The sequence below is a fragment of the Dipodomys spectabilis genome, unplaced genomic scaffold (genome assembly GCF_019054845.1).
Source record: "Dipodomys spectabilis isolate Male_0828 unplaced genomic scaffold, ASM1905484v1 ptg000052l, whole genome shotgun sequence".
In the NCBI taxonomy this organism is placed as follows: domain Eukaryota; kingdom Metazoa; phylum Chordata; class Mammalia; order Rodentia; family Heteromyidae; genus Dipodomys; species Dipodomys spectabilis.
This window is the reverse complement of record NW_024870729.1, coordinates 3,478,447-3,501,223: the sequence shown is the minus strand read 5'-3', so window position 1 is coordinate 3,501,223 and position 22,777 is coordinate 3,478,447. Positions and strand designations below refer to the sequence as shown.

At 46.0% G+C, this 22,777-nt stretch overlaps 1 protein-coding gene across 6 annotated transcripts in view; it reads left to right on the top strand.

The window, feature by feature from the left end:
- Ank1 (ankyrin 1) overlaps window positions 1-22,777 on the top strand; it is a 132,151-nt gene that overhangs the window by 59,472 nt on the left and 49,902 nt on the right. For all 6 annotated transcript variants that reach the window (XM_042679429.1, XM_042679427.1, XM_042679426.1 and 3 more), the window contains exons 4-21: window positions 420-518; window positions 1,257-1,355; window positions 2,577-2,762; window positions 3,695-3,793; window positions 4,264-4,362; window positions 4,641-4,739; window positions 5,964-6,161; window positions 7,380-7,478; window positions 7,934-8,032; window positions 8,501-8,599; window positions 9,540-9,737; window positions 10,774-10,872; window positions 11,930-12,028; window positions 17,372-17,569; window positions 18,520-18,618; window positions 20,679-20,777; window positions 21,004-21,102; window positions 22,627-22,719. In XM_042679429.1, the coding sequence (XP_042535363.1) occupies window positions 420-518; window positions 1,257-1,355; window positions 2,577-2,762; window positions 3,695-3,793; window positions 4,264-4,362; window positions 4,641-4,739; window positions 5,964-6,161; window positions 7,380-7,478; window positions 7,934-8,032; window positions 8,501-8,599; window positions 9,540-9,737; window positions 10,774-10,872; window positions 11,930-12,028; window positions 17,372-17,569; window positions 18,520-18,618; window positions 20,679-20,777; window positions 21,004-21,102; window positions 22,627-22,719 (2,160 nt within the window). The remainder of the gene's footprint in view (window positions 1-419; window positions 519-1,256; window positions 1,356-2,576; window positions 2,763-3,694; window positions 3,794-4,263; window positions 4,363-4,640; window positions 4,740-5,963; window positions 6,162-7,379; window positions 7,479-7,933; window positions 8,033-8,500; window positions 8,600-9,539; window positions 9,738-10,773; window positions 10,873-11,929; window positions 12,029-17,371; window positions 17,570-18,519; window positions 18,619-20,678; window positions 20,778-21,003; window positions 21,103-22,626; window positions 22,720-22,777) is intronic.

Genomic DNA, 22,777 nt, shown 5'->3' with positions numbered 1-22,777 from the left:
GATATCAGGGCTGGGAAGGTGGCTCAGTGGTAGAGTGCTTGCCTTGCATGCATGAGGCCCTGGGTTCGATTCCTCAGCACCACATAAGCAAAAAGAAAAAAGCCGGAAGTGGCGCTGTGGCTCAAGTGGTAGAGCACTAGCCTTGAGCTGAAGAGCTGAGGGACAGCGCCCAGGCCCAGAGTTCAGGCCCCATGACCGGATCAAAAAAACAAAACAAAACAAAATAAAACAATGATATGCCTCATTTTCTCTTCATTTCTTCCCTCTGACTCTTTTCTCTTCTTTTACTGGGTGAGACCTTGCTCATTACATTTTACCTATTAATATTTTGAATATTAGTCCTTGTGTATTTTCCTCTGCCAGATTGATTCTTCTGACATAGGGGAAACCTCCTCTGTTCTCTCTCCTGTGTGTTTCAGAAGGGGAACACTGCTCTGCACATTGCTGCCCTGGCTGGTCAGGATGAGGTGGTCCGGGAGCTGGTCAACTATGGCGCCAATGTCAATGCCCAGTCTCAGGTAGGTGCTCTCTGGCCCTTGCCACAGGGCATTATCTTTCTTCATTTACATTTCATTTGCTAATTACATTTCTACTGCTAATACACACTGTAGCTAAGTCTAGATTCATTAGTGCATCCAGCATAATGGGAAAGGCATCCTTCATGATTTCTTCATGGTTAAACTACACATTCTAAGCATGGTAGGATCATGTGGTTATCTCTGTCCAGGAGACAAGCCAAGGGACATCGTTAGCATGGCTTCTTTTGAGAGAGAAGCTAGGGGGAGTGGGGCATGGAGGATTAATAAAGAAGAAAGTGAAAATACATGAGAAACATGTGAGCCAGAACCTGACTGAAGTGATGAGAGATGAAATACTCCATGGAGAATTATCCTCCTCCCATATGGTGGCTTTTGATAGTAATTCTACAGTGCAGGGCTGGGAAGATGACTCAGTGGTAGAGTGCTTGCCTAGCATGCATGAGGCCCTGGGTTCGATTCCTCAGCACCACATAAGCAGAAAAAGCCGAAAGTGGCGCTGTGGCTCAAGTGGTAGAACGCTAGCCTTGTGCTGAAGAGCTGAGTAATTCCACAGAGCCAGTTCAACATGACAATCAGTTTTCCAGGTTGAGGACATTTCACAGAGGCTAGGTGACAGCGCTGGAGTTAGAGAACTGTCCTCCAGGTGAGAAGTATGCATCTGTTTGTGCCTTTCCCCACTGCAGCTGTGTTTTAATGGCCTGTTCTCTTGGTTTACAGAAAGGCTTCACACCCCTGTACATGGCAGCTCAAGAGAATCACTTGGAAGTAGTTAAGTTTTTACTGGAAAATGGAGCCAATCAGAATGTAGCCACAGAAGTAAGTGCCCTGGGGACAGTGGTCACAAACAGAAGTGTCCCAAGCATTTGACACTGTGGCTGAGCCGTGGACATGGCCTGAATCAGTGTGATTGCTGATGAAGTGTTACTGAATCTCTGCATTGATCCTGGAGCTGTTAGTTCTGCAAGGGAGTGAGGAGCAAGTCATGGATCTTGAGGAAGGCACAGACACCTGCCAAAGAAATGATGTCAGGCAAAGAAATAAATGCCAAAGAAATGGATATAGTAGAGTGGTGGGGGTGGGGGAGGATCTGGTTAACAAGTCTGCCTTGGATCTTAGGAGAAAGGGTCTTGTCACAAATCCCTTAGACAGATCACTAACTCTGACTTGGTAGCTTGTTGGTAAAATGATAAAGTTCCACTAGGCAGAGCTAAGGCTTTTCCTCACTATTGTCATTGTGTGACTCTATGATTACATAGATTCATTGAATTCTATCTCTCTACTTCGTGAGGCCCCAATCCCCCAGCACACAGTAAGAAAAGTGATATTAAGAACTCACAGTTGACTGCTCAGGACCCAGCTTAGTTTCTAGCACCTGGACACCTGTTTAGTAAAACTCTGACACATTAAAGGTACAATCTTACCATGGTATATGGGACTGGAGGAAGGGCAGATAGGAATCAATGAGCAATAAAATGTCTCTCATTGCTCACAGTCAGAATCTCCCAGTGTGAAGTCACACTAGAAACAGATGGTAAAGGAAAACTAAATGCTATGGAGAGATAACTGCAGGCCTTGTGAGGTTGCAAAGGAAGGGCATGGGGTCAAGCAAAAAGTTCTGGCGGGTGGAAAGATGGCACTTTAGCTGATCTCAGAGGATGCAGCTTGGAGGACTTCAAAGAGCAGAGGGATGAAGGAAGGTCATTAAGCCTGGGGCCTGTCACAAGCAAGAGCTGGAGGTAAAAGTGTGTATCCTGGAGCTGGGAAGGTAGCTCAGTGGTTGAGTGCTTGTCTTGCATGCATGAGGCCCTAGGTTCGATTCCTCAGCACCACATAAGCAGACAAAGCTGAAAGTGATGCTGTGGCTCAAGTGGTAGAGTCCTAGCCTTGAGCTGAAGAGCTGAGGGACAGCGCCCAGGCCCAGAGTCAGCCCCCATGACCGACAAAAAAAAAAAAAAAAAAAAAAAAAGTCTGTATCCTTTCGCTAGGCTAGCAAGTGATCTGTTAGTCACAGCAAACAAACCTTTCTTTTCTTGTCAGGATGGCTTCACTCCCCTGGCCGTGGCTTTGCAGCAGGGCCATGAGAATGTGGTAGCCCACCTCATCAACTACGGGACAAAAGGGAAGGTGCGCCTCCCAGCCCTTCACATCGCTGCCCGAAATGATGACACGAGGACAGCTGCAGTGCTCCTGCAGAATGACCCCAACCCAGATGTGCTTTCCAAGGTGAGGGCCGCCAGCTAGCACTGGGAGAGGGAGACTAGGACTGAAGACCTCAACTACCTGAATAGATAGCTTCAGTACCCAGCTGTTTGCAAGAACAGGTGGGACCCAACCATAACAATGAGCACAGCTTGCACAGTGCCTTTGAAACCTAGAATCGATACAGGAAGGTCTTGGTGGACAGCCTCACCTCGACCCCTGGTAAAGGCTGAGGTGATGTGTATAGTGTGGAACTGGTTGGCTCTTGCAGTGCTGGAGCATCTAGAACGATATTCAGGAAGGCAGGAAGGGTTCCCAGAGCAAAGCTGGAGCCCCAGGAGAGTAGATCCAGGCTGCCACCTTTTCTTTACTGCTGGAGTGAAGAGATATTCCCAATAGAGGAGAGGCTGGGTAGTGAAGAAAAGATACCCAGGGGCCTAGCTGGCTGGTGGCACTGTCCTCTCTGCTCTGCCCCACCTCTGCCTCCTGAGTTTTATCTGGAAAGTGGCTGCTTCCATATGAAGGTAATGTGAGGATTTGGGACAGGATGGTGAACACAGTCAGGTGTCAAAAGTCTAACTTTGGCAAATCTCCTGAGGCATCAGGCTTTTTTAGGGGTCTGCAACAATCCTACATTTAAACTCATGGACTCACACCACTTTTAACTCATGAGTAAAATCTCTTCCTGCACGATCATTCCAATGGAGGTGATCTAGTCTATTTTTAGACATGGCCATGAGGTACAGGATAGAGGTCATCCAGGGTGATGCCCAGCTATGTATGAGTATAGCTCGCCAAAGGGCAGCTCGTGGCAAATGTTACCATTGGTCAAAATCTGCACTGTGTGTTGGGTCCTCGGGTCCTATAGACTTTTTTAGCATATGCAGGCTGATTCTGGGATAGATTTGCCAGTAAGTCACATATGACAGGTTTTTCTCCCTCTCTGTTGTGTCCAGACGGGATTTACTCCCCTCCATATTGCAGCTCACTATGAGAACCTCAATGTGGCCCAGCTGCTCCTCAACAGGGGGGCCAGCGTCAACTTCACACCACAGGTAATCTGTCCTGGTTCTCCCATACTTGGAATGTTTAGAATTACATGCCCCTTCTTCTGGAACTATGCAATCATCTGCACTATAAAAATGCCTATTGTGCCATAGCCATGGCATCTGTCAAGGCTTCTTGCTACAGGTTTCTAACCATCTTCCCCTTTGTTTCCACCTACTTTACTTTGAGAACACAAAACTACATCTGCTCAATCCTGTGGTGGACACCTAGAGACAGGACTGGCTCTCTTCAATCTATTAGGTTGGCCTTGGGTGGGGGGGGGGGGGGGTGTAGGTTTGGCTAAGTTGATGGCATTAACCTCCTTACACATTTGGAGCTCTTTCTTAGGGAAAAGATGTTCCACATTTAAAGTTAGCTGCTTATGCCACAGCAGCCAGAAGCTGAGTTGGGAGTTAGACAGTGGGATGCACACAGAAAAGCATGCCAGACCTGACTGTCCTCTGCTTCCTCCCTTCAGAACGGCATCACACCATTGCACATCGCCTCCCGCAGGGGGAATGTGATCATGGTGCGGCTCCTACTGGACCGGGGGGCCCAGATAGAAACAAGGACCAAGGTAGGTGCCACTAGCCTTCATGGCCAGGCTAGAAGAGGGAATTCTGCTCTCATGAGCCTTGCCAGGGTGTGGTTCTTGGTGACCTAGTTAGTGACAAGCAGCCATTTCCTAAAGTAGCCTGCAGTAACCAAGTGCAAGAGGAGATGATTGCAGTGGAGTTGGTCTGAAGGAAGTTTCAGTACTTCTGCAGCTGGGAATGATGCTGTAGGCAGCCCCTGCTCCACATGGCCACTGATGGGTGCCTTTTGGGCTTCTGTCTTTCACTCTGTCTTTTAAAGGATGAATTGACACCTCTCCACTGTGCAGCTCGGAATGGGCACGTGCGAATCTCAGAGATCCTGCTAGACCATGGGGCACCCATCCAAGCCAAAACCAAGGTATGCCTCTTTTTATTCTGTAGAGTATCTTTTGTCTCACCAGGCAGGGATCCAGGTCAGAGAGACACAGGATCAATTCTATTTCTGTAAAAATAGAAGTGCTAGTACAAATAAGTGCAACAATAGATGTGACATTTGTTCCAATGCCTGTCACACAGGAGGCACTAATTATTATCTAGATCAAGGGTGAAAACTTTATTCAAAGATTCAGATATTAAATACTTTTTGGCTTTTTTGACACGGTCATTACAGCAACAGTTAAACTCTACCAATGGGGCAGAAAGGCAGCATAGGCAACAAGCACACTAGTGACCATGTTATAATAAAACTTTATTTACAGGCCCAGGTGGCAAGGCAGATGTGGTCCACAAGCTATTGTTTGCCTGTTCCAGTTCTAAATCAGTTCCAATCTCCTCCACCTTAGTTCAGGAAAGACAGAAGCTGAGACTTCTAAAACTCTTCAGAGCCTCAGTCAGCTAGGAGCATAGTTAAAAAGAAGGCAATACTGTTTTTCTTCAGTTCCATTGGACAACAGAGAAAAGGCCCATCTCTAAGTTCTAATAGGAGGACTTGAGTCTTCCAGGAGGGCCTAAACCTGCTGGTCACACCATGCTGCCTTTACCTTCATCTCTGCCCTACTTTCTGGGGTGAGTTTCTAAGATGTGACTAAAGTCAGAGTCAAGACCATTTGCAGCCACAGAAATGCATTTGTTAGGGGAAAGAATAGAGGGATTTAGAGCCAAGCTCTATTTATCCATCCTCACGTACCCAAAACCACATTACTATTCATGTCACTTGCATTTTTCTAGCCACTGGGACATTTAAAAAATATTAAGCACAATCATTGTCTTAAGAAGTGGAGAAAAGGTCCACATACCCGAGAAGCTGACTGAGAGCAGCATGTGTGGGAAACATGAGAATAAGGCTTGAATGAGTAGCATGAATCTGGAAAGCCTCCTCACAGAGGAAGTGGCCCTAGCTGGAATGCTAGGTGTAAAGGAGAAAGGTGAAAGGAGGATTTGTTAGGTGGAAAAGAGAAAGGTTGTTGTCAGAGGTTAACAGGAACAGAGTGACCAGAAGAAGCCAAGATCATTCAGAATTCATGTCAAAGCATCATGTCAGCCAGTGGAAAGTGATGTTGCTTTATTGTCCTTCAGGACAAACTCATTTTCATGTTCTGTCCCCAGAAGATTTTACAATGATTTGTTTTCTTCCTCTCTCCAGAATGGCTTGTCCCCAATTCACATGGCGGCTCAGGGAGACCACCTTGACTGTGTCCGACTCCTGTTGCAATACAATGCAGAGATAGATGACATCACCCTGGACCATCTGACCCCACTTCATGTGGCAGCCCACTGTGGCCATCACAGAGTGGCCAAGGTCCTTTTGGACAAAGGAGCCAAGCCAAACTCCAGGGCCCTCGTGAGTAGAGAAGGCATCACAGGGGCAATGGTAGAGAGAGCCAAGCCCAGGATAGGAAACTCGACTCCTACGACTCAGTGCTCAGCATGGGAGGCAGCTACATAAAGACTGATGGAAACTTGGAGCTTATCTTCCACATTCCCCTACATATTTACCTGAATATCACCTCTTCAGGCCAGGCTTAGGTCTTGTTCATTGTGTGTTTGTTGGCTGGGCTCCACTTCAGCCCCAGCCAAGCACAGAGCTGAGGGATAAAGATATCTTAAAGATATCCCTGGCTGTTTGACCTGTGAGCTGCATTGGCCCAAGCTAAACATCCTTCCTATACAAGAGGGTTCAGTTTCCACAGTCCTGGGGCAAAGGTAGGTTTAGACCTAAAACAGGTTCCTTCTATAGCCAAGGTTTGTGTCCTACTTTCCAGACCAGGGTCTCCTAGGACAATCTAGGAGTCTGGGAAAGTCAGCTGTGCACAGAGGATACCTGTGACCCTCCCTCCCCGCATAACAGGAGAGGAGAACTGAGGGATAGGTACTCTCCAGAGACTGCAGAAGATAGCTTTCACTGAGTACTGACCACAGGCCATGCACTGCAATGGCTGAGGTTCCTCAACCTTGGAACTAACTTCTGACACTGGGGCTGACATTTTGTTGTCATTTGTATGCTATAGAATATTTAGTGTCGTCCCTGGTCTCTACCACTAGAGGCTAATAGCCTCCTGCCCTAGTTATGACCATCAAAAGTGTCTCCAGCTGTGGCTTCATGTTGGAAGAAGTACAAACCATCCCCCATTGCCACTTTTCTTTGAGAGCCACCAAGAGTCACATGAAATATTGCAAAGACAGATAAAAACAGTCAGATTAACCTTGACCTGTTGGGCATATAGGCCAGTGTTGCCCACTTGAGCACAGATTCATTTCACTTCAGTGATCTAAGCATTAAAAGCAGAGCAATATGATTTGCTTCTGACCATATTATAAATTTGCTCTCAGTGCATCCAGAAATATGATAGAATTTTCTTTTTAGTTTCTAAACAACATATATAGGAACATGCTTGGTGCACTAATGAGAGACCTACTCTTAAAAGCAATGGAAATTTATCCATTGGACTATGAGTATCTGCTGGGAAGAGCTGCCTCAGACAGCAAGGTGATCTTTAAGGCTTGTCTTGGCTAGTGTATAAGCCCCTGGTGTCTCTCTCCTTTGTGTGTGGGAATACAGAATGGCTTTACCCCTTTACACATTGCCTGTAAGAAGAACCACATTCGTGTCATGGAGCTGCTGCTGAAGACTGGAGCCTCCATTGATGCCGTCACAGAGGTAGGAGAAGCTATAGGTGCATGTGGCTCAGCCTGCTCTCCTCCATCACCCTCTCTGACAGCTGTTGGCTCATTGTAGATTTGTGTGGTTGGAGTGTGTGTGTGTGTGTGTGTGTGTGTGTGTGCGCGCACGCACTCACGTATGCATGAACACATAGGTGTGTACTCACATCAAGGATTCTTAAAAGAATTGAATGACTAAGTCAATGGGACCTATATTGATCTCAGGAAGCTTTCCAAAATCCAAAGCAAAATGTGGAACTATAAAAGTGGTAGAACTTGCTTGCCAATGGTTCCTTCAATTATTTTTCTGAAAACAAACCAATGTTGTTTACCTCCAACTCCTTGGAAAACCATTCCTGGGGCACAGAGTAGCAGGACAGCGCTAGTTAAACTCTACTTGCTCTGCCTTGCATGGAGGTTCCTACATGTTCATTTCACTCCTATCTGTTCTAGTCTGGCCTGACACCTCTCCACGTGGCCTCCTTCATGGGACACCTTCCCATCGTGAAGAACCTCTTGCAGCGAGGGGCATCGCCCAACGTCTCCAACGTGGTAAGGTCATTAGTACAGCAAAGGCTGTCACTCAGCACCAAGATCTCTAAGGGGCTTGGACAGGTCCTCCTCATCACCTCTCTGCCACTAGAAATGAAACTTGTACTATAGCAAAGCCTCTGGATGTGGGAAACCATTCTTAGGTACCTACACTCTTCCCATTAAATTTGGTACATCTGTAAATTGTTGGGCTTTTTTGGATTATATTTTGGAACTTTTGTAAGAAAACATATCTGGAAATACATTTACACTTTTGAATTTCACTATCTGTGAGGTTTATTTTAAAATATACCTAGAATACTAACACACACCCACACACAGAGCAAGCTAAAGAGCTGCTTGCTGGGCAACTCCACCTCTTGGGCAAAAGCCCACAAAGCTACTTGAGCCTGGCATTTTGGAGCTCTGTGTGTGTCCTTTTGCAAACCCAGCATGTATTAACAGTTCTATCATTTTGTTATTTTATAGAAAGTGGAGACTCCGCTACACATGGCAGCCAGAGCAGGGCACACAGAAGTGGCCAAGTATTTGCTCCAGAACAAAGCCAAAGTCAATGCCAAGGCCAAGGTGAGTTCTGGAGACAGCAAGAATAGGATCCTCAGACATAAACAATTCAGGCAGGATGAAAGGAATACATTCTCAGTAGAGGCCAGGCTACAGGGCTTTGTGGCTATAATTACATGTCATTCCCAATTAGGTCAATTAGGTCACTAAAAACTTGCTTTAAGGAGCTGGTATACATGCACCACAGCTATGCTTCCCTGGAGTAGTGAAAGCCTAAAAGTATGGCTGGTCTGCAGTGTCTATTGGGCTAATGAGTAGTTGTGGTGAAAGTCACTTGTGGTGGAAGACCCTATTGTGATCAATGTAGTTTTGAGCATTGGTAGTGAAAATACACTCGGTTGCTGATTTTGTAAGTTGCTGAACTGTGGCAAAGATCTGGCTCTCCTAGCTCCCTGAGAGTCGGAAGCCAGGTCTGTGTTTGGGCCTTACCTCTGATGGGCCTCATAGCACAGAAGCCCCATCCATTAGCCCTTATACTGTTAGACATAAACAGGAAGCCAGATAATTTAGGACAAATACCATCTTTCTCCTTCAGCAGTTTAGACCCTCCCATGACTCAAAGTAGATTTCAAACAGAAAGACAAACATGTCCACTCAGAAATACTTAAGAGATAGAACCAAATAGCGATCACTTTACCATGAGGGATCTGGGGGTCCTGTGCCTAGCACAGTGTGAAACACTTTCTGTCATCCATCTACTTGGTCTTAAGACCCACTCTGTGAATGGATATCATTTTCCCACATAGAAGGGCAAGAGTCTGGACAATTAACTAGAAATACAACTCACTTGATTTCTATAGCTGAAAGTCTTGATTCACATCCCAGATATTTATCTTCTTAGCTGAGAGACTGTGAGAAAATCATTAACCTTTCTTCTCTATAAAATGCAAGTAGATTTTTAAAGGCTAACATGTCTTGTTATGTTTTTACCTTGGGGGCCTAGGACGACCAGACCCCGCTTCACTGTGCTGCTCGAATTGGCCACACAAACATGGTAAAGCTCCTGTTGGAGAATAACGCCAGCCCCAACCTGGCCACTACTGCTGGCCACACACCCCTGCACACTGCAGCTCGAGAAGGCCACATGGACACAGCCCTGGCCCTTCTAGAGAAGGATGCATCCCAGGCCTGCATGACCAAGGTACAGCCTCCATTTCCCAGTCTTAAGAAGCATCAAGCTGTTCAGGTACAATGGTATGTACCTGTCATCCAGCTATTGGAAGGTTGAACCAAGAGCATTGATTGAGACCAGAGATTAAGGCCAGCTAGGGCACATAGTGAGACCCGGTCAAGAAGGAAAGAAAGAAAGAAAAAAGGAAGGAAGGAAAGAAAGAAGGAAGAAAGGAAGGAAGGAAGGAAGGAAGGAAGGAAGGAAGGAAAAGACCTTAAGAAATGGGAGGCTAGGCCTGGGACTCTGAGGGGGATTCTTACCTGATTCCTTTTATTGTCTTACTTAAGATGCAGTCAGTTTGAAGGCCAGGTCCCTAGGACTGGCTGTCACCTATAAACAATGTGCTGTTTGCTTCCCCAGAAAGGACAAGAGTTAGTCTCTTTTTCGCTGCCAGCCTCTATCCATTTCTCATGGAGTAATTATTTACTTGTCATCTGCTCTAGACAAATCATAGAAATCAGAGGCAGGTTCTTAGACTTCAAGAAAATAAGACAGGGCTGGGCATATGGCTCAGTGGTAGAGTTTTTGCCTAGCATTTGCTAGGTTCCATCCCCAGCACCATAAAATTGCATTGATAAATAATGATTTAATAATAACCACAAGAATTTAATACTAATCACAAAAATTTTGCAAGATGTAGTACACACATATAATCTCAGTTTTCAAGAGGCTGAGACAAGAAGACCATGAATTTAAGACTAGCATGAGCTACATAGACTTAATTGAACGAAGCAAAACAAAGACTCAATCTCCACTTGAAACAAGCTCAGTAATCATTTAACAGTACAAAGTCTTATATCTCTTATAAGAGTAGAGCCTAAGGTGCTGGGTGGGTTGCTAATTCTCAAGGTCTTTGGCCTCTCTCTGAAGGGATCAAAACTTGGATGCCCTTTGTTTTGCTGACATCCCTGTACTGGTTAAGATGGGATGTGCCCTTGAGATGGTCCTTTCTTAAGAGATGCCACCTCTGACTTCTGGGATCCTGACAGCCTTTGTTTCTCCTCAGAAAGGATTTACCCCTCTCCATGTGGCTGCTAAGTATGGGAAGGTTAGGGTAGCTGAGCTGCTGCTGGAACGTGATGCACATCCCAACGCTGCTGGAAAAGTGAGTTTGAACATCCTCTTGCTCCAGCTACAGGAAGCAGGAAGGCACATGCTTCACAATCCTCTTTTGGATGGACAAGCCATCTAGAAAAAAGGGTCTTTGGAGAAAGCCATCTTTCTGTCAAAAGCTTCGCTGTATTATTAGAAGAATCTAGTGCCTTCTCTGCAGGTGTGCTAAGGCCCCCAAAAAGTCCCCATGGGCCTGTCCTTAGTGTCTTTGTGCTGAGTACCAGTGGCTCATGCCTATGTTACTTAGGATAGTGACATCTGAGGATCATGGTTTGAAGCCAGCCCAGGCAGACAAATCAGTGAGATTCTTATCTCCAGTTAACCAGCAAAGAGCCAAAAGTGAGGGCTGGGAAGGTGGCTCAGTGGTAGAACGCTTGCCTTGCATGCATGAGGCCCTGGGTTCGATTCCTCAGCACCACATAAAGCAAAAAGAAAAAAGCCAGAAGTGGCGCTGTGGCTCAAGTGGTAGAGCACTAGCCTTGAACTGAAAAGCTGAGGGACGGTGCCCAGGCCCAGAATTCAGGCCCCACGACCGGACCCAAAAAAAAAAAAAGCCAAAAGTGGAAGTATGACTCCAGTGGTAAGGTGACATCCTTGAGTAGAAAAAGCCAAGGAAGAACACGAGGCCCAGAGGTCAAGCCCACCACCAGTACAAAAAAAGACTAGATTTGGAAAGATCCTTTTATTTTATTTTTTTCAGTGCTGGCAATTAAACCTAGGGCTTCGTGCAGACTGAAAAAGTACTCTACCACTAAGCCACACTCCCAGCCCTGAGGAGAAGTTTTATATATATGTACCCCGTGTGTGTGTGTGTGTGTGTGTGTGTGTGTGTGTGTGTGTGTGTGTGTGTGTGTTTTACAATGCTGGGGCTGGAACTCATTTCCTGAAGAATACTGGCAAGCCTACCACTGAGCCACATTCCCAGGCCTGCTTTGGATGGATTTTTAACCAGATTTTACCCTAAGTGCTATGGATCCTGTATACCTAAGGATACCCTTGTAGAAAGTTCACTAGAATGAAGCTGTTCTCTTTCCTCTGTCTCTCTGCAGAATGGACTGACCCCCCTGCATGTGGCTGTGCATCACAACAACCTGGACATCGTCAAGCTGCTGCTTCCCCGGGGTGGCTCCCCACACAGCCCTGCCTGGGTAAGGTTCTGAGGAGGGGTTTTTTTTTCTACTTCTGAAATCTCACCTCGCTTCCACACATGTTAGCTGCAGGAGCGAAATAAGAAATAGATACTATATTTCTTTCACAAATTGTGTGGAGATGTAATCCATTTTACACACCAAGTGTGCCCCCTCCGCACCCCCTTAGCTGTGACAGGTGAGTTCTATCAACTAGCTATTAGATCACAACTGGTATGAGGGCTGGGAATGTAGCTTAGTAGTAGAGTGCTTACCTAGCATGCCCTGGGTTTGATTCCTCCCCAGTACTACATAAACAGAAAAAGCAAGAAGTGGCACTGTGGCTCAAGTGGTAGAGAGCTAGTCTTGAGCAAAAAAAAACCTCAGACAGTGCCCAGGCCCTGAGTTCAAGCCTCAGGACTGGCTTTAAAAAAGAGAACTGGTAGGGCTGGGAAGGTGGCTCAGTGGTAGAGCGCCACTGGTACGAATTTTTGAGGAGCAATGAGTCTTGTTCTCAGAAATTCCTACTCATGGGCATGGCTGGGAAGGCCCATTTTGCACCTGTTTTCCTGTTTTTTTTTTTTTATGTTAAGTACAATGACCACACCTGGACCATGCTAGGGTTAGCTCTCTGAAACCTTGGGGCAAGGAACCTCCTCTGAATTTAATAATCACCCCAAATGTATTATTGTAAGTTCAACTGTTTAGATGTTTTTAGAAATGAGGATATTATCTATACAGCTAACTTCCAACAGGCCCAGCCCACCAGCCTCTAAAATAAGATGGCCAGAAAAAGTAGAGCCTTTGTCCCCAAAGGGACTAGAGTCCTGGGCCAAGCCTGTAGGAGCCAAATAAGGATAAACCAGAGCGCAGAAGGGAGCATTTTAGGGAACAGGCTGCCCCCCTGTGGGCAAGCAAGGGTTGTGTGGGGTTTGTGATTGTGCGGGAGGAAGCTGTGGAGCTGGTGTCCAGGATAGAAGGTCGGGACTGAGCAGATAAGATGTGGTCCCTACACCTGGGAGCTTGTGGTCTGATTGGGAAGCCCAAGACATCAGAAAAAGTCTTAGAGGACTGTTTACAGGGGGTGTGGCGGCTCAGTGCTGCAGGGGCAGAAACTCTGGGGTAGGGCCCGATGAGCTCCCAGGGACACCTGCTGATTTCAGAGGGGCAAAATCTACGTGGAGCTTTAATTTTGCTTCCCTGCTCTCCTCAGCTGCTTAGCTCACACTGCTAGCATCCCATTCCTGCACACACACACACACACACACACACACACACACACACACACACACACACACACACACACACACACACACACACACACACAGCATTTCCCAGCACACACACACACACACACACACACACACACACACACACAGCATTTCCCAGACTTCCTTGTCTCCTTTGGCTTCTGTCCCCGTCCCTGTCATAGCAAGCACTATGTCACTGTGTGGAGGGAGCATGAGGCCCTGCTAAGATGTCGACTTACTCCTGCCTCTAAAAATAACAAACCCAACTCCCCTCCTCCTCCTCCTCCTCCTCCTCCTCCTCCTCCTCCTCCTCCTGCTCCTCCTCCTCCTCCTCTTTCTCCTCCTGCTCCTCCTCCTCCTGCTCCTCCTTACTCTCCTTATATAAAAGGAACCAGAGCCAGGTTTGTGATATTTAAGGAGAGCTAAATGCAAGTGAAAACCCTGCACAGATGGGTTTTGTTTCCATGGCAAAAATAGTTTCCAAAGTAGTCTGGCAATTTTGTAGAATTTCACATGCAAATCCCTCTGCACCCAAACCAAACCCTCCCCTTCCTAATTTGATGCTAATGTTGCACTATTTAGACAGAACTCTCTGCAGTATCTTTCCCATGAGCTCATTTCCTTGGGAAAGAAGAGTCTTTTGTGGCTCACCTCTTTCCCTGATTTCTCCTTTGCTTTCCAGCCTATTTGCCCCTTGTCCTTGTCACCTATGGAAGGCCATTTGTTTAGTTCTGATTTAAGGAATGTTCCATGTACTGATGCATGTTCTGAGAGTATGATCCGTGGCTCTTGTAATCTTGGTTTTAACCCAGGGTGACCTGGCAGCCTGAGCCATCCCCTTGGCAAGCTTGCCACTGGGCAGGACAAGGTCTCTTTCTGCCAGCATGAACACCCATTGCTGCCCAGGTGGCCTGGGACTCCTGAGATATGTCCCTGAACACACTTGAGTTTGTGCCAGACACATCTTCGCACATAAAGACGTTCTCAAAGAAGCTTTGCTTTCCTCATGAGTGCTAGCACTGGCTGGCACTTAATACCTATTCCAGTTCATGGGAATTGCAGCACTGGGGAGCAGACACTGTGTATGTGGAAGTGCTTCCATGTCTCAGGCTTGACCCATTGATCTGCACTTCCTTCATGATTTCTCTGTACATGCACCTGTGTACATGCAAGTATATGTGTGCCAATACTGGGGCTCAAACTCAGGGCCTGAGCCCTGTCCCTTAGCTTTTTCACTCAAGACTAATACTCTAGTATATGAGCTATAGCTCCACTTCCAGCTTGTGTATGTGTGTGTGTATGTGTGTGTGCGTGCGTGTGTGCCTGCCTGCATGTGTGCGTGTGTGTGCATGCACCCCAGTCCTAGAGCTTGAATTCAAGGCTTCAGTGCTGACCCTGTTTGTTTGTTTGTTTTTCCTCAAGGCTAGTGCTCTACCACTGAGACATAACTCCACTTCTAGTTGTTTTTGCTGGCTTGTTGGAGATAAGAGTCCTTTCCTACTTGAGCTGGCTTGGAACCTTGATCCTTATATTTCAACCTCCTGAGTAGTTAGGACTACAAGTGTGAGCCACTGGTGCCTGGCTTCTTTTCTCTTTTGATATTATGCAATAGTGATCCTGTTTAATTAATTTCATTAAAATAAAAATGCCAATCTTGTCATATGAACACAACCTCTGAAGAACAATGTCATGTGTTCTCAAAGTGTCATCCAGTTAGATGGATAAATATTAAAAAGAATTATCTTATATTCTGCAAAAAGAATGACTTTTTCATTTGATTTAATTTGGGAGGTAAATTTCAACTTTAGTCTCCTGTAGAAGGTACTTACTAGATTGACCTTGCTGACCTTTCTGTGTCCCTGGTGCTGTTTAACTGGGACTTTGTGGTATCAGTCGGCTCCTGCTTTCTTTCTTTTCCTTGCCAGTAATTCTGGCAGAGTCAGGAATGTTCATTGCTAGTAAGACAGTGGCGATGAACTGGCAGTAGGCTCAGTCTTCAAACAAGCCAGAGGAATGCTGGCAAGTTTGGGGAAACATGCCTGAGACAGTCAGGCACTGGGCTTGATTGTGGGCTGAGTGAGCATATATATCTGGAGGTCATGGGTCCTGCCCAAGCAGAGGGCCTGGCATCCACTTCATTCTTAGCACTTCTGGGCCTTGCTAGTCCCTGGGCTAACAGCAGCAGCATTACCTGAGACCCAGGAACACACATTCCTGAGCCTTCTGGAGACCTGCATTGCCATTTGTATTTGAATGGAGTCCAAGTGATTTGCACACAGAAACTATGCTCCAGCTGGTTTGCCTGTTGTTTTGCCTTTTATATGACATTAGATATAGTGCTTTACTTTTCAGAGAAATGGCTTCTTTATCCAAACATAGTGTAATAATAGAGGTACTTGCCTTACTGTAAGTGGTGGAGGTGAAAGTGGTAGAAATAGTGATAATCAATTAGCCTACCTATAGCTTGTCATCTGTTGGCTGGGGGATAAGGAGCTTGCTCCAGGTGAAACATATGCATTGCTTCTTTCATTGATAAATTTTTGATGTCCAAAACAAAGCAGTTTACACTGACACAATTGGTTTTCTAGGCCAACCTCTTTCATTGGCCTCAGATTTATAATGTCTTAAAACCAGTGTGCTACAAAATCACAATACGTCGCTTTATTTATTTTTTAATTTATCAGTACTGGACCTTGGACTCGGGACACCATGCTTGCTGCCACTTGGACCTTTCCTCTACCCCTTTATTTTTGTGAGCCCAGGACCCTTTGCTTGCTAAGCAGGTGCTCTACCACTTACACCACATTCCAAGCTCTTTTTTGGCTTTAGTTATCCTTTGGATAGAGTCTCATGCCCAGGTGACCCTGAACCACAAGCCTTCTATCTATTTCTCCCTCATAGTTGGGATTACAGAGGGCACATTATGTAAACAAACAGGTCAACTCTTATGCCTGACATTTCTTAATTTCATAAATTAATTTTGGAGACCACTTTTCATATAATCGTATTTGATCTATGCTACAATTTTAAGAAATAAGGTAAATGTTATTCTACTTTTAATGACTTAAAAAATACTAAAGAAAACAGAGCACTGGTGGCTCACACCTGTAATCTTAGCTATTCAGGAGGCTGAGATCTGAGGATCACAGTTCAAAGCCAGCTTGGGCAGGAAAGTCCGTGAGACTCTTGTCTCCAATAAACTCCTCAGAAAAACCCAGAAGTAGAACTGTGGCTCAAGTGATAGCGCACTAGCCTTGAGCACCCAGAGAGGCTCAGGGACAGCACCCAGGCCCTGAGTTCAAACCTCAGGACCCGATAAAAATAATACTAAAGGAAGCTTGGTGATAGAATACTTAGTTCCTAGTTTGGACTGGAACAAATGCCAGCTCCATATCCTCAAGTCTCTTCCCTGGTATATCTCTTTGTATACCACTTATGTGAAGAGCAACATAGGCATAATTGCACACAGAAAGATCAAAGGCTGTTGTTTCTATTCCTTTATGAAATGCTTGAGTTTTTATTGCAAGATAAGAGAGAGGGACTTTAACTTCCTTACCTCCCTCACTTCTAATTCTGTAGGCTGTCCATTAGAATCCTAGCTTTGGGGCTGGGAAGATGACTCAGTGATAGAATGCTTGCCTTGCTTGCATGAGGACCTGGGGCCAATTCCTCAGCACCACATAAGCAGAAAAAAACTGGAAGTTGTGCTGTGGCTCAAGGGGTAGAGCGCTAGCCTTGAGCTGAAGAGCTGCGGGACAGCGCCCAGGCCCAGAGTTCAGTCTTACCACCACCTCCCACCTCCGACCAGCAAAAAAAAAAGCTTTGCCAGGTGACAGAGCATTTCCTGCCCAGCAGTTTGTCTGTGTGAGAGCACAGAAAATCAGAAAGGCACAGATGTTTGCTGGCTCTGAGAGTCTGCAGAGCTGGTTCCAAACTTAGTAGGTTTTGTTGTTTGTTTGTTTGTTTGCATAACTTGCTCTCCTGGATGACACCAGCTCTTTGGAGTGAGATGAACGGGCCTGGAGCCCAGCCCAATCCTCCCTTCTGTGCTTGCATGCTCATACTGTCAACTCAGCATCCTGTCACCAAGCTCGGATGGCTTCTTCTCTTTCAGAATGGCTATACTCCCTTGCATATTGCTGCCAAACAGAACCAGATGGAAGTGGCTCGCAGTCTACTCCAGTACGGGGGATCAGCAAATGCAGAGTCTGTACAAGGCGTGACCCCCCTTCACCTAGCTGCCCAAGAGGGTCATGCAGAGATGGTTGCCCTGCTCCTCTCCAAGCAAGCCAATGGAAACCTGGGAAACAAGGTAGGTGCCGCCCACTTTTGCCATGATTTCAGCTTACTAGAGAAAACTGTGAGTCCAGCATTTACTAATTGCTCAGCTTTAGAGATCCTTACAACAGTCCTCTGTAATTTTTCCCTGAACTTCACAAATAAATGAATGATCCCAGTGCCTAGGCCTTGGAGATTCTATGACACCATGTAATCTTTCTAAACATACTACTAGTAGTTTCTGCAAGATCAGTATGGAAATCCGGTGTAAGCTTTCCCCAGTGCAGGCCAGTGTCTGCATTCAGGAGTATGTAGAATGGTGCTACTAAATACCCATTTTCCATCAGGAAAGGTAGTTTTTAAATGCTGACCTACATATTAGACTAGTTCTCAGTCTGGGAACTACAGATATGTGTGTGAAAGCTTCTAAAGTTAGACATATACTTCGGAAGATTGGACACAAACTGAGTTTTGTAGGTGAGTATTCATACTTTTCCTCTACTTCTCAAAGCTGGTGCTCTACCATTTGAGACATACTTCTGGTCTGGCATTTTTGCTAGCTAATTGAAGATGGAGTCTTGGATTTTTTTTGCCCAGCTGACTTCAAACTGCAATCCTTCAGATCTCTGCTTCTTAAGTAGCTAGGATTACAAGTGTGAGTTACCAGGAAAAAGCTAATATGAATGCCTTTTCTTTCCTCCCTGTATTGGGATTTTCACTCAAGACCTTATGTTTGCCCAACTTGTTTGCTTAGTAGGTACTCTACCACTTAGGTTATACCACTAGTCCAAGATTTCTCTAGCTAAGAGAAGGGGGAAAAAAGCATTAGCTCTATTGGCTTGCTTATATAGGCTTAGACAGGTGAAACTCTACACCAGTGAGGGTGCTGCTGTGATTGACCACATTGTTGTAAGGTGTTCTCCTTGCCCAGTTTCAAGCAAGCTAGTAAAGCGATCAATCTGACCGACATCTTTTTCTTTCCAGAGTGGACTGACTCCTCTCCATCTGGTAGCACAAGAAGGTCATGTTCCAGTGGCAGATGTGCTGATCAAACACGGGGTTTCAGTAGATGCCACCACCCGAGTAAGGCCAGCAGCCTCTCACTTTCCTCCATATTGGCTCCCTTCCCCACTTGCATGCCCCATGGCACAGTCTTTGCAGATGACTTCCTCACAGCTTAGAATCCCACCTCCATGAAGAGCCAGTTGGACTTTGCTTCCCTGCCATTTCTTGGGGCTGAAAGTGGCATTGGAAAATGCCAATCTCTGTACTCTCAATTTGGATTTTAAAGTTTGGTAGGCTTTTGAGCTTCTGTCACCAGTACTTGAGAGGAATGTTCAGTCATAACACTGAGTCCTGTGTCACAGGCACATCAAGGTGCCTGCCTGACTAATGGAATCACCCAGAAGCAGTGACTCTGTTCTCCTTCCAGCATTTTGTTGAAGTCAGTTCAACTGTCTCTGAACTCCTGTGGCCAAGGAGCCCTGTGAGGTGGGGGGTGGGGGGGTCCACTCTGTATGTGAGCTTGAGGCACAGATAGGTCACAGAATGATATCCATTGAGAGAGACCTGAGCCCCAGAGGAAGGATGAGGAGCTGGTGGGAAGAAAGGGTTTCCTGGAAGAAGTGTATTTTGCTCTTTTGTCCCAAGATGACCCATTAGAAAGTTCAGAATGACAGAATGACCCATAGGAATACTGACAACAATGCTGTGGCAATGTCACCTTAAAAGGATCCTACAACACATTTTTATCCCTAACTGCCATAGCCTTTTAACAGACTCTGTTAAAAACCCAAGAATGTTCTAGACCAATGGGGCTTCTCTTGATCCAGTTTAATCTTTTAGGGTCCTGTCTTAATCCTTTGGGGTCTCTTGAGAAACCCCTGTTTCTTGGATTAGACCTGCTTCAAGGCTCTCAGAGCCATTCTTTCCCATGAAGGCAAGGACTATGAGAGCTGGGTTTAGATGGTCTCTGTGAGGCTGGCAGCAGCAATCAGGGACAGTTGAGACCAAAGAGCTCAGAGGACATTGGCTTGTCAACCCTTTGAGGGTACCGCCAAAACATTCCAAGGGACAAGGCTGTGGCAAATACTCAAGCATGAAAGAGTGCCTGGATTCTATCTAGAACCAAAAACAAATAAGAAAGTGTATTGAGCAGGACAAATTCTTGGGAAAGTAGCCCTTCAGAAGCTTACATGAATAAATAACCATGACTGCCCATTTCAGATGAGGCTCAGTTCCCATCAATTCATTAAAAACTGAGTAACCCAGGTAGCCTTGCTGTGTGCTCTACAATAGACTTTTCCCTGCCTTTCGGGTAGGAATAAGCCTGCTGTGATCGAGGTTAACATGGTTTCGTGAGACCATCTGTTCTTTTGGTGCCCTGCTCAGCAGAAGCCTCATTTGTTGGTCCCTTCTTGATAGCCAATCTTTGTTCCTGGCATGAGGCTTTATTCCAGGTCCCCCCACCTCTCTTCTCAGTAAGTGACACCATCTTGAGGCCCTCCTCGCCACTCCATCCACCATCCGCCTTCACCTCTAAGGCTCCCAGCTCCCCCTCTGCTGACCCTGACCACAACCTGGCCCTTTTCACAGGGCTTCAGCCAGTTCCCTCCCTTGTCTCATCAACATCTGGAATTTCACTTATCTGACACCGACCTCCACTCCTTCCCAGGCTAGGGGGTCTACTGACCACAGCAATGCACCTTCTAGAAGCTTTTAGCCTTCCCAAATATTTCCCGGCCATCCTTCCTTACTTTCACCTTAGTTTATTTACTTATTTGGACAGCAGTAGGATTTGAATTCAAGGCCTTGTGTTTGCCAGGTAGGTACTCTACCACTTACACCACACCCCTAGCCTTTTGTTTACTTTAATTACTTTCCTAGATAGGGCATTAAGTTTTTGCCCAGAGTCTGGCCTCAACCATGATGTCCTTCTGAGTAACAAATTACAGGCTCAAGCCACCACACCCAGCTAGCTGGTGGAGATAGAGATTTCCCATAACTTTTTGTGCAGGCTGGTCTGGAATGACAATCCTTGAGATCTCTGCCTCCCAAATTGCTTGGAATACAGCCACATTCTTATAATGCTCTTTGTCTGCTTAAAAACCCTGCTGTCCCTTCATTCCTCCCTTGCTTTTCAGATGGGTTACACCCCACTCCATGTGGCCAGTCATTATGGAAATATCAAGCTGGTGAAGTTTTTGCTACAGCACCAAGCTGATGTCAACGCCAAGACCAAGGTACAGGCTACCTTAGAGTGGTCTCCTCTGTGCCCAAATAGGTTGTAACCAGAGCTACTTTCTGCACACTCAAGGCTACAACACTTCTTGTTTCCTTTCTGCCACATTTTTAAGCTGTGATGGATGAAATTACAGAAATGTATGTTTTTATGTCATCTGAATAAAATGGACAGGTCTTGGAGTTTGTGGCCAGAGCTGATCCTGCCAATGTCTGCCTTCTTTATAGCTTGGATATAGCCCTCTGCACCAAGCAGCGCAGCAAGGACACACAGACATTGTAACGCTGCTGCTCAAGAATGGCGCTTCCCCAAACGAGGTCAGCTCGGTGAGTGCCCACCAGGGCTGATTTGAGAAAGCTACTGCCCAAGGAGCAGCCCTAAGAGATGCCCCTCACCACAGAGTTCAGTGAGCATGTGGGGGCCCACACCCCCCATATCAGAATGTCAGATTCCCCTGTGTCCCAGGGGCTGGGGGGCTATGGTGGGCTTTTCTCTTTCTGTCTGAAGATGATCCTGTTAGACACCACTTTTCCCTCTTTTGTTTTTGTTTTTGTTTAGGTGTTCTTAGTTGTTTGTAGTTGTGATGGTGTTAGTAGTAGTAGTAGTTGTTGTTGTTGTTCTGTGTCCCAACCCCCACTTCCCAGTCCTGTACTAAGATTGAATTTAGGGCCTCAGGCTTGCTAGACAAGTTCTATCCTTTAAGTCACAGCTCAAGTCTTTTAACTTTTTATTTTTCAGAAAGGTTTTACACTAACTTTGCACAGGTTAGCCTTGAGCTCCAGTCCTCCTACCTTGTCCTTGAATAGGTGGGATTATACATGTATACTACCAAACCCAGATTTTCACTCTTATTGACAGCCCTTTAATATATATGAAATAGCATTCAGTATGGTACAAGTGGATGAAACTATCTGGGGGTTCCCAATCTCTCAAGGCCCTGGGGATATTTGTAGAATCTTCCGTGAACATGGCACAGGATAAACTTCCTCTTCTGGCAATGTGGAGATGTCTCTAGATTCTCTCCATGGACTTTGATTGTAGACATGGGTGCCGAAATTGTAACTGTTAATGGAGCTGAACTCATGTGGACCCCTAGACACATCTTGGAAATAAAAAAGGTTTAAGAGAAAATAAAGCTTCAATGATTTTTCACTTAGTTATTTCTTGTAAAATCAAAACTGAAATGATACTCCTATCCCATTTCTAGTGATTTGTAAATTCTGACAAGTCTAATTACTACACTTAAGAATAGGGACTGTCGGGCTGGGAAGGTGGCTCAGTGGTAGAGTGCTTGCCTTGCATGCCTGAGGCCCTGGGTTCGATTCCGCAGCACCACATAAGCAAAAAGAAAAAAGCCGGAAGTGGCGCTGTGGCTCAAGTGGTAGAGCGCTAGCCTTGAGCTGAAGAGCTGAGGGACAGCACCCAGGCCCAGAGTTCAGGCCCCACGACTGGACCCCCCCCCAAAAAAATAGGGACTGTCTTAACTATGATAATGCTCAGTTACTGACCCCCTGAAGAAGTGACCTCAGAGAAGTGAGCTGCAATGTTCTGTACCCTCCCATTTCTAGAGCCGTGCTTGGTGACTTCCTGACCACTTGAACCTTTTAGGGGCTTGGTCCTGGCATGGCTTGCCTTGACTTGGAAAGATTTTCATACTGAATACTGTCCTCACCTACCCATCTTTGTGGCATCGAGCTTGTGCACACACTTGTATATGGGTTCTGAAGGCTCCAAGGCTCATTCTGTCTATTTGGGCCTTCTGAATATCCAGAAGTCTATATACAAGGAGACAGCTTCTCCTCCCTGACTTGTCCCTTTGTCTGACTGCATCCTCTCTATGTTTGTCCTAGAACGGAACCACACCTCTGGCAATAGCCAAGCGTTTGGGCTACATTTCTGTCACAGATGTGCTGAAAGTTGTCACGGATGAAACCAGCGTAGTGGTATGCTTGCCCCTCCCCTGTGCCCAGCCCCCATGCATAGCAGACAGACCTGTGCCTT